General features: G+C 48.9%; 1 protein-coding gene across 1 annotated transcript; it reads right to left on the reverse strand.

The window, feature by feature from the left end:
• Positions 1 to 3139: 3139 nt before the first annotated feature.
• On the reverse strand, positions 3140 to 6507 carry LOC124674314 (zinc finger protein ENHYDROUS-like). Its single transcript, XM_047210352.1, has 4 exons — positions 6402 to 6507; positions 5863 to 6265; positions 5261 to 5748; positions 3140 to 5054 (listed from the first exon to the last, which is right to left on the reverse strand). Exons 1-4 carry the CDS (start codon positions 6490 to 6492, stop codon positions 3400 to 3402), a joined length of 2637 nt encoding a protein of 878 aa, XP_047066308.1. The 5' UTR covers positions 6493 to 6507; the 3' UTR covers positions 3140 to 3399.
• Between the last annotated feature and the right edge of the window lie 4967 nt (positions 6508 to 11474).

Raw genomic sequence — 11474 nt, forward strand, 5'->3', positions numbered from 1 at the left:
CCGGTTCAAGCTACTAGTACCCAACTTATCATTCGTATGCGCTCTTCACTTCACCGTTTCGGGGAAGTGAGCTCCCCATGCTCGACACGCTCCAGTCTACAACACGCTACCGTGAACTGAACGGTTTCAGTTTGTTGGTGATCCTTTGGAGCGCTCTGATGTCGACAACTCTGATTAATAATTTAATAACGTGTCAAGCAAACTACGTAGAGCTGGGCTGCATAAGGCAAAGAGATTGGCCTTTGGTGGATGCGAGTGGTACTAGTTTTGCAATCCTGTCAAACCATGTGTGAATCCATTTGATCTTCAAGTATGCAAGTTAAACGTGACGCAAAGTTTTAAATCCCCCACTTCCCTTAGTCCGGTGATAGTATAAGGTTTTTATACAGCTCTTAACTTCTGTCAAACACGACACGACTTCTAAATTCGTAACGAACGCAAGGATTTATTACTAGGTAAGAAATGAATTCCCACTTATACAAAATAGATGAGACCCTATAAAGCATGCAAACACGGTTGGTCCACTTCGAATGATAACATAAATATATAGGCATGTCAAGCTAAAATAAGTTCATGGGATATGGGGTATCCGATACTTATGGACTAATTGGAAAAGCATAAGTTGTATGTCTGACACTGTAAATGTTTTTTTTAACAAAGGCAAAAGATTTGCCTCGTTCTATTAGATAAGGAGTCATTACAAATGTTTAGCACCCGCGACGACCCAAAGTTTGGCTTTGCTCTTGATGGTCTCGAGAAGAATAGGAGGAGGAGCGGATTTGATTTGGAACACCCTTGCATTTCTTTTCTTCCTAATCGTCCAAGTAACGAGCATGGTTAGCGAAGCCATCGCCTTTCGATTTGACGAGGCCTTGAAGGGCTATCGCTGATTTTATATTTGTATCTTCTACGGTAGGACTATGGGGTATGGGTCAGCAACAGCCCCAATCAAATTATTCAGTCCTAATTGCGATCATAAAAACAATTTATAATGAAAATTGTTCTCATGGTGCCATGATATTATTTGTATTTGTTTTTTAAATTTCACATGGAAGCAACAGCCAAAATTGCATGCTGTGAATATACATGTCCGAAACAACATGTATTTACCGGCATAAAGTAGTAGTCACGGTGGACTAAGTATTTAAATGTATTTGTTCTCTTCTCTAGGTTCTGGGCATGGTGTTTTGGCTCATATGTGCAAATGCACCTATTATAAATAATGCATTTAAATATTTTTTTGAAATGACCAAAAATTCTGGAAACAAAATTCTAGGTGTACATCTTGATATGCTATGTTTACACACAAAGTTTTGTGATAAAAGGAAAAAAAAATTATGGGCTGTGCAAAAAAAGACAAAACAACGTCTCGTAAAAGGATATTTTGCAGGACCGAAAATTATCTTTTTTACTCAAGTCAGAAAAATGTCACTACGCGAAATGTTGTGTGCGGACATACAATGTCAGGATGTACACCTAGATTTTTTTTTTAGATTTTTTTGGCATTCCGAAATATGTTTTTTTAACCAATGGGTGCATCTACACCTATGAATCAAAAGTGATATCCGCTTCTCTTGAACACTTTTTTAGAATCTCTAGAACACGTTGCTGATGTTCACTTTTTATATACTCTCAACTTTTTTTTGTTCGGTCCATGTATTCAAACACCTCACATTGCATAACTTTACTTGGTGTCTATGAGTCTTTCTTCTTTAGCTGGGTGTCTTGCGTTTTCACTCCCCGATTGGCCAATGCACGTCATGTCAAAGCAACAAGACTGTAGAGTCGTACGCCACGGGTCCAGGATCTCGACACGTTCAGTCCCTTGTGTTTTACCTGAGAGGAACACGACATGTCTGATGAAAAGAACCGGTCCTAGGACTGGGTGGAGCAGAAGAAAAAACTGTGGCCTGACATGAACAACGTACGATGGCGCCACCACCGGTTTGCCACTCCAGAAGGACACTCGCGAGTGCCGAAGAAGTAAAGAAAATGTATTGCATTTGGATAAAAAACATGTACGCCGTTCAGCCTGTCCGTGGCAAAAGAAAATGACAGGAATCCTAGGATATACTTGCGGTTTGCGTATTGACATAGCAAAAAAAATGTTGAATGAGCTGTAGTAACATATCTAGAATCGGCGCAAAAAATTTCCCCTCCACCATGGTTGCGTTGAAAAAAAAAAGTTCAGCATTGACTTGTGTGAGGACGCAACCTCTAGGTCATGTGGATGTCGGAGCGACGGCTCTAGATGTTCGCATCCGCCGTGTTCCAGTAAGGTGCATAGATGTCGGCTTTGGTTGCGAGAACTGGCGCAAAATTCCAGTGGTACATTTTGAAGCTTGGATTCTTCAAGGCTTGCAGTCAACGAATTCCGGACAGTACAATATGAAAATTCTCATTTGTATTCAGTGGGACTGTGGAAGTGTGATGATGAGGGAAAAATGGGGGGATCCGATTCGATTCTGTCGTCTGGAGGTACCCTACACCTACAGTGCTGGCTATACCAAAATTCAGTGCGCCAATCAACTTTTAGCTCCTTATCACCTAGGAGTAGCCCCAGGCCACTCCTCCTTAGCCCACTTTCGAATCAGGAACTCGTGTGTTGTTCGTGCATCACAAACGCAGCAGCAAATCGGGTACCGCTGCAACTGTACACTGGCAATTGCACTTGCCGACTAACCAACCATTCCTCAGAAGAAGAAGAAGAAGAATAAAAAGGTTAACATCAGCAAAGATATTATCCTTCTCAGGATGTTCCTGCTGTCACAGAAAACAACTGGTAAGTAACCATCAGTAAAAACATAACACGGGACGCAAGAGATCGACGGTCCATCACATTCACCGGGAAAGACTTGGGCAGATATACTGACTTGGGCTTATTCTTCAGGTATGTGTCAACAGGAAAAATAAGATAATCCTACACAAAAGTGCAGAGGAGAGACTCGCAAAGGAGAGAGTTGGGCAGATATATTGACCGACAGCAACAGGCGAAAACTGAAAAACACCTTTCACATGCGGCTAACTAGCTACCCTCGCTGTCACAGTCTCATCCTTTCCTTTTCCGAAGCAATCCTGCGCTGGCAATTTGGCACCACAAGCAACCAGTAATAAAGGCAACTACTCATCTCACAAAATATAAAGGCAACTACTTACCCCTGTTGCATTTGTACAGGAACATGTCACAAAGGGGTTTCCATCTTGCAGGGATCAAATTCTCTCTATGGTAGCTTTTAATTTAGACAGGAGATGAGAGGGGTGGATGGATCTATATACAGGTTCTGCACCAGCTTACACAGTTCTAGCTTCCCTACTACCAACCAACCACAGCAGCTGAAAGAATTGGATGAGCCAAAGCACAAAAGCCCCTAAGTAAGGTTACAAAAAAAAAAGGAAACCTCACAGGATTGTGCGGCCATTGGTCTTCCTCTGTGCCTCTTCCCATGGAGGGTGCGCCTGTGCAGACCCCATGTCCAGCTCCCCTCCAAGCATCAATGCCGGGAGGCCACCACCGTTGGGTGTGGAGCCGCCCATTGTCCCTCCGATGCCAAGCCCAAGGAAGTCCAGAGTGGCAGCAGGCTTGGGACCGAACAGTGGTGATTGTGATTGCCCCATCATCGAATCTGGCAACCCTGCATTTGCACCTTGGTACGCAAGGCCAAGGCCAAGGCTGCCAGATACCATCGGCCCAGGCTCCATATCCATTAGCTGTTGATTACTCTGTTGGTGCCACTGCTGCGGAATGCTGTCGACGAACCTTCCCTGCGGTACCCTCGATGGTGGTGAGTTATCCATGTACCTTCCCTGTGGTACCCTCGATGGTGGCGAGCTATCGATGTACCTTCCCTGTGGTAGCTTGGGCAGCGGCGAGCTATCGATATATCTTGCTGGTGGTAGCTTGGATGGTGGCGAGTAATCGGTGAATCTTCCCTGAGGTACATTGGATGGTGGCGAGCTAACGAAGAACCTTCCCTGCGGTAGACTGGATGGTGGCAGGTTATCGAAGAACCTTCCTTGAGATAGATTTGATGGTGGCGAGTTACTGAAGAACCTTCCTTGAGGTAGCTGCTGGCACGGTAGTCCTGTATCCATGAATCTCCCTTGAGGTTGCTGCTGGGATGGTTGTGTGGTATCCATGAATCTCCCTTGAGGTTGCTGCTGGGATGGTGGTATGGTATCCATAAATCTCCCTTGTGGTTGCTGCTGGAATGGTTGTGTGGTGTCCATGAATCTGCCTTGAGCTAGGTGCTGGGATGGTAATGAAGTATCCATGAATCTCCCTTGAGATAGCTTGGATGGCATCGAGTTGTTTATGAACCTCTCTTGAGGTAGCTGAGACTGTGTTGAGCTATCGATAAACCTTCCTTGAGCTAGCTGGGGTTGTCTTGAGCTGTCGATAAAGCTTCCTTGAGGCTGCTGGGATTGTCTTGAGCTGTCGATAAACCTTCCTTGAGGCTGCTGGGATTGTGGTGAGCTATCGATAGACCTTCCTTGCGGTGGCCTGGATGGGGTTGACGAGGAGGAACTTGCAAGCCCAAACTCCTTCAAGAAAGACGTGCCTGCTTGCGAGGCTCCAGCCTCAGCGGCCTTCTGCAGGAGTGCCGTCGCAGACATGTGTGGTGCTGGAGGTGGAGCAAAGCTGCCAGCGTTGCTCGCGTTTGTCTGCGGGAAGAGGTTGGAGGGCGTACCAATCGCGAGGCAAAGGAAGGTAGGATCAACACCGATAAGATCGCGCAGCGATCTGCTCTGGGGAGTGGTGCTTGCTGTGGCGGATGCAAACAGCCCAGCAAACGTGCTAGTCGTCGTAGCTGGCGCGATGGAATTCGAAGCGCTGCTGACTGTGCCACAGCTGGTGCTGCTGCCATCTGTACCAATGGCATCGGAGGGCGACGGTAGGAAACAAGGAAGCATCGGTGTATCTTTATCCGGCAGGCTGGATCCTTCCAATTCAGCGTTGTCGTATCTATCGGCTTCCTGGAAGCAAACATCTTCATCTCGCTTGTCTTCCTCCTCCTGCTTAACGACCACAATTGGCTCCGCAGCCACCTTTGGCTCTGTAACATACATAGACCACAACAGAAAAGAACAAGTCAATCATCATCGTTGGCTGCTTGATCATAAGGCAACCCAAATCGGGAAAGAAACAAGCATTCCCCTTTTTGTTGCAGTAATAACTAATAAGATGGATTTAGGTACAAAGAATTTCCCCACATATGGTCTATTTATAGGTAGTAAGACAAGCACACCAAAGGAAGCATACCCTCCAAATTTGGCACCACTGCCACCATTGGCTGCTGCTGCTGCAGCTGCAGCTGCTCCTGTGGTACTGGAGATGGTGGCGACGGAATGCGCTGCTGCGGCGGTGAAGGAATGCGCTGGTGCTGTGGGGACGGAATGCACTGCTGCGGCGGTGAAGGAATGCGCTGGTGCTGTGGGGACGGAATGCGCCGCGGCGACGGAATGCGCTGCTGCTGCGGCGGCGAAGGATTGCGCTGCGGCGCCTCAGACACCGCCTCGACACGCTGAGGCTCATCCACCACTGCCACAGCAGAATTCTCATTTTCCTCTCCTTTCTCCTCCTCATCTACCTTCTCCACATTCTCATCTGCCTTCTCATTGTCCAAGTTTTCCTCAACGTCCTCCAAATCAGGCGGCCGGGGAGAAGGCGGGGCCGGAACGGCGAGCACCCTGCCAGTCTCCTCCACGAGAGCGCCACAGAAGGCTCGATGCGTCACGAAGCTGTCTCGCCTGAACCAAGCCAGCAGCAAACCGACTGATGAATGAACGAAACAAGGGAAAAGCAAACAATTTTCGAGGTCGAGGGAAATGGGGAAAAAAGAAAAGGCAAGTAGGAGGAATTACCTGGTGAAGAGTGTTCCGCAGTCGCACCGGTACTCGCGGGTGCCGCAGGTCTTGGCGTGCGCCTTGAGGTCTGCCTGCACGGCGTAGCGCTTCCCGCAGCGCGGGCAGGCCCATCGCTTCTCGCCGTGCTTGCGGCAGAAGTGCTTCTTGATGCCCGTGAGGTCCCCGAGCGCGCGGGCCGGGGCGTGGTGCACGCAGCCGGGCTCCGGGCAGACGTAGACCCTGCGGCGCGGCGGGGCGGCGCCGGGCCCGCGCTGGCGCAGGCGCCAGGGCAGGTTGTGGCCCCGTCGGTGCAGCTGCAGGTTCTGGTCCCGCTGGAAGCCCTTGCCGCAGACCTCGCACACGAAGCGGTTGGTGGCCATGAGCGTCCCCGGCGACAGCGCGATCACCTCCGCGTCCGGATCTGCAAGGGGGGGAAGAACCGACCGCCGTCAGTCGGACAGACAGGCAAAGCGCAAGCAAGCAAGCGCGCGAGGTGGGATGGATGGATGGATGGAGCAGTATAGGGGAAGGTTAAAGGGGGGAGCTTGGGGGCTTACCTGGCGTTCCGGGCAGGTTCCTCTTCTTCTTGGGCGGCGCCGGCGCCGCGGCGGCGTCCGGCTGCTCCGGGTCCGTCGGATTGGGCGGCATCCCCGCTCGATCTGGCGCGACGGCCGCGGCTCCGCTCGGCCCGCCGCCCTCCAGCCGGCCCCTCTCCACCGTGCCGACCCGCGTCGGCGAACGGAGCGCGCGCGGCGGCGGTGGCGGTGGACGGAAGATTTTTTTTTGCCCCCCTCCTTTCCGTGCTCGTCCTCTCGCAGCTCGCTGGCTGGCTTGGTTGCTTTCGATTGGGGGCTGGGGGAGATGGATGGGAGTCAGAGCGGCAGCGGCATCGGCATCGGGATGAGGCGCTCGCTCGCTCGCTCGCTGCCCGCTGGGTGTGGTGTCTACCCCTACCGCGCCGCGCCGTGCCAATCCAATCCGGCACGTTGGCGTTCGGGCGCGGGGTGGGTAAGCGCCGCGCCGCCGCCGTCGGATCGCGCGCCGCGCCGCGATGCGTGCGAGGCGGGCGCACGTGGTCACCCTGCGCCGTTTACTGCCCTGCGGGGACACCCTTTTTGGTGGCTAGCGCTAGGGCCCCTTTAAGCCCGCACAGCAAAGAAAAATCGCCCGTGTCCAAACGCCCCTCCATCATCATTACTGTTCCTTGTCTCTCTCTCCGCTGAATTCCATGTACGTACACGGTACACGTATCGACCATCTGCTGGTACCGATACTCCATTAGAGCAAGTACAATAGAGTCCAGTCAGCTGACTATAAGACATTAAATAATATATTTTAGATGAGTTGGAGGAGAGAGAAGAGGAGAGAGAAGGGAGGTGGGCTTACTATCGCAATAGCCAGCTCTTTGACGCGTCTTCCTAGCGCACTTGTGAGAAGTGAAATGTGGGCCATATATTAGTAAAGTACTACATTCTTATAGCCAACTATTGTACATGTTAGCTATATGATAACTACAAATGATATGACATCTTGTTATAGCCAACAGTTGGCTATACTATTGGAATTGCTCTTAAGAGCAACTCTAGCATACCCTTTCTATCCTCGCCACCGTTAAAATAACCGCTGGTTTACCGTTTTAAATAGAAAAAAAGGCAAGAACGGACAACGTAAAACCGTTAAAAGTTTACATGTTTTTAAGGGGGTCGGTATATCCATCGCCCCAACCCATAGATACAAAGGATTATGCGCAAGGTTTTGGCGGAACGCAAGTTCCAGACATGTCGGTGGCATTCCATTGTGGGACTCGTCGAACTTTTGCCGAAAGCCACCAAATTCGTCTAATTTCGCATCAATTTGCATCATCCTCAACCAAGCGGTGGAACCGAGCGGCGTTGAGGGGCTTGGTGTAGAGACAAGACTCTCTAGCCAGAATCAAGCAGGGGTGTGAGGTCATGTCAACCTTCAGATGGAGATGAGTCTACGGGTGCGGCACGGACGAGGGGCAAGTGGGAGGGCCACGGTGGATTGGAGTCCACGTGGTCAGGGAACAACAAGGAGGGGCGAGGAGGAGCCAGAGGAGACGGCAGCTGAGGTACGAGAAAGGTTCGCGCTGCTGTGAGCTCTGGTCGAGGTATGCGTTGTCGACAGCAAGGAGGCGTGCGGCGACCATGGCTCACGAGAAGGAAGCAAGGGCGGAGCATGCCCACACAGGGACACGAGCAGGAGCCACGGCCGGATGAGCTCCCAAAGGCGGCGCACGACGGGCTAGGCTGGGTGATTCATTGGAGTCAGGGCATGTCATAGGTGCATCCTAGTAAAAATTGGAAGTAGAGAAAAGAAAAGAAAAGTGAATACAATGTCTATCACATATAGGTTCTATTTATTAAGGGAGGATTTACCTCCGATTCAGCGAATAAGACGGCCTCGTTTATGTGTTTTTCGTTTGACTAAGTATTACTTCAAATATATAAAAATTAGTTGTATAAAATTAATATCATCAGAAAGTGCTTTTCAATACGAATCCAACGATACTAATTACATATAATATAACCAAGATTTTATTACTTAATTTTTATGGTCAAAGTTCGTCTTGAAATACGCGTGCGCCTTATTGCTTGAGACGAAAGTAGTATTGGACTTTTTGAGAAAAAACTTTGACTAGCAATTTAATCAAAACAATATATGATATATATCATAAAAATTATACTATTAAAGACTTCTTTTAGATATAAATCCAATGATATTAATTTTGTGACATATATCTTATATTTTGTTGATTAAATTTGTAGTCAAAGTTCATTCTTAAAATGCCTAATACTCCTGTAAACTGGGACGTAGTAGTAGTACAAGTACATTTATGTTTATACCGATGAGCTTGGGATTATGATCATCAGGACCGGAGAAGATGCTCCCCACGTCCAAATCCGGCGAAATTTTCGTCCGGATTGGAGGAAGATTTGGCGTGGGGAGGAGTAGTTTCCCAGTCGTGTGCTCCCCAAGCGGCGTTTCTCGGGAAAAAAGAGGATGGCTCGGGGAATCCGGACGAAAGAGGAAACATGTGGGCGTGGGCGGTTGGTTTAGCTTCATCCGGAGTCCCCGGGAGACCCCCGGGAAACCGAGGATGGCATGGAGAGTCCGGACGAAAATAGGCTCAAATCCGGACCAAAACGAGGAACTGGGGGTCTGACTAGACCGTTTTTCACCGTCCGGATGAAAAAAGTGACCGTGGAGGCTCTGTGGGGAGACGAGTGGAGATGCTCTAAAAAAGGAGGAGTTCCCAGTCCGGGGAATGGTGTCGGGGAAGCACGCGGTGGGCAGCGGTTGGATGGATCTCGCCGGAGTTGATAACGATGCGAGGCTGTCCCGCAGCGATGGATCGGCTCGCCGTTATCCTATCCACATGGCGGTGGGGGTTGTCGTGTCCCGCGGCGCCTCCGCATCCGCCCCAGCACTCGCCGCCGTACGGGGTACAAATACGTTTACGCGGCCATACGCGCGACGGCGCGGGCATACGTACGTCTGGACCGCGCCGCAACGGGAAAAGAAGTCGGCGAGTGTGCTCGCGAAGCTAAAGGCTAGCTGACTAGTCGCCCGTCGCCCACTCGCCGTGACGCGGCACACCGCGTACAAGGGCCCGATGCGCTGCGCTGCCCTTTGGTAGATAGTGAACTCGTGAACTGGCCGACCTTGTTTTCTTCCGGCGGTGGACGAACAATAAGTAAGTCTACCTTTTTTACATGGGCCATGAGCTGCTGCCGCCGTTATTTTCTTTTTCTTGCCTAGGTTGTTCGCGAATGGGGATAGACCCCGCCACCTCTCGTGTGGGTGCGTGTGTTGGATCTATCACCGCGCGCGCGCGTACGGAAGCAAAGCAGGCAAGCTACCATGCCACTTGCCACTGTCAGCGGTGCAAGCTGGGAAATGGGCGCACCACCTATGCTGCAGCTTGTTTGGTTTTCGTACAAGGAAATGTGGCCGTTTCCCCTACTTGCTCCTTTTGAAGCACAAAAACGTTTAGCTGACAAGAAGAGACAGTTATTATTCTTCAACCTTTTTTATGTACAAGCATTACATGTGTTCTTCCTACAAATCTTTGCACGTACTCTAAGATGCTCATGTGCGCTTTCATGCTAAAACACCACCCGGGCCTCCCTAACAATTCATTCTGAATAGTACTAGTTTTCTTTCATCACCCTCTCAAAAAGAAATGACTATGTACCGCATATGGTCAAGTAGGTTTACAGTGCCTAGATAAAAGGCCAACGCACTGCAACGTTGAGTCCTCCCCCCGCGACTCTTCAAAAAAAAATCAATTTCAAAATTATTAATTTGGACAAAAGTAATGTAACATCTCTGCACATAGATAGGTAAATCAAAACTGAAAAGGTTTCGATTATCAATCGGACGGAAGGATACGTAAGACGTGATTGGTTGCTCACGGCAGGTTTTCCCATTTCGTGGCGTAATGTGCAATTTGGCCCAGTAGCTACCTTATGAGTAGAAACATGGCTTGGGTTATCTTTGGTACTACGTTTAGATGCTAGCAATTTTATTTGGGCTCGGCTGGAAAAACGAGAGACAGTTCAATTGGTAGGCAGTTTTACGTTGGGAAGAAACTTAACACCGTGTTTGGTTATGTGCGAAACGAGTAATATGACAACCTCCACCCCTTTTGAGCATCAATATGACATAGTTTCGACCAACCATTGTTCAGTAGAAAATACCATCCACCAGAAATTGTTTAGTAGCACATAGCATCATTGCTCAACACGAAATTAAACATACTAACTGACATAAAGCATGCACTTTTTTCACTCGTCGATCATGGCAAGGGTTGAATCATACTGCGGGCACCTCTAGACCACCTCCGTCATGGTATAGTCGGAGATGGCAACCTTGAGATGTCGTCCCTGAGCTTCTTGAAGGTCATGAAGTAGCCAATCACCTGATGAGCAATGCCAAATCCAGGCCACCTTGGTCGAGGCAAACAGTTCCTTTGTTGTCCTTCAGCTCGACCATCCAGGAGCAGCCGGTGTTCGTCTTGAGGATGACCGTCCTTGGGACGGTGCCAAGGTACTGACGGAGAAATGAAGTAATAGGTAGGGATGACAGGATTTGAACATGTGACATTTGTACCCAAAACAACCACGATACCAAGCTACGCTACTTCCCTTTTCCAAACTGTTATACAATGCCATTGTACACAATCCATGTCTACTTTTCCACATCGTAATTTTATTCTTATTTCTCCATGTATATAGAACCCTCCTGTCATCTCTTATTTTTGGTCTCAGATAATTAAGGAATTATATACATCTAAAACCCAATAGAATTTAGCCTATAAAAGAAAGATTGATTTTCCTTGGTAATGTATAGGAAGAAGGGGTCATCTTTTTCTTTTTTAGGGATAGGCAAATTTCGTCTATATGGTTCATTTTATATATAGCATAACAATCTCGGGCAAGAGTTTCTGATCATATATGTATTTCAACAAGGAAGGAGGATTTTCAATGCGGGATATAAAAACATATCTCTCTGTAGCACCCGTCCGGTTAGGATTGGGAGCATTTCGAACCCCAAATACAACACCACTTTAGCAAATGAATTTCATGGTCTCATGAGACCAAGAG

The sequence above is a fragment of the Lolium rigidum genome, chromosome 7 (assembly GCF_022539505.1).
Source record: "Lolium rigidum isolate FL_2022 chromosome 7, APGP_CSIRO_Lrig_0.1, whole genome shotgun sequence".
Taxonomy (NCBI): Eukaryota; Viridiplantae; Streptophyta; class Magnoliopsida; order Poales; family Poaceae; genus Lolium; species Lolium rigidum.

Bases quoted from the DNA above. Each gene is read 5' to 3' on its own strand.
- LOC124674314 (XM_047210352.1), bottom strand. From the start codon at position 6,492: ATGCCGCCCAATCCGACGGACCCGGAGCAGCCGGACGCCGCCGCGGCG. The intron at 6,266-6,401 runs GTAAGCCCCCAA...CCCCCCTTGCAG, and splicing joins GAACCTGCCCGGAACGCCAG to ATCCGGACGCGGAGGTGATC. The intron at 5,749-5,862 runs GTAATTCCTCCT...GGCTTGGTTCAG, and splicing joins TGCGGAACACTCTTCACCAG to GCGAGACAGCTTCGTGACGC.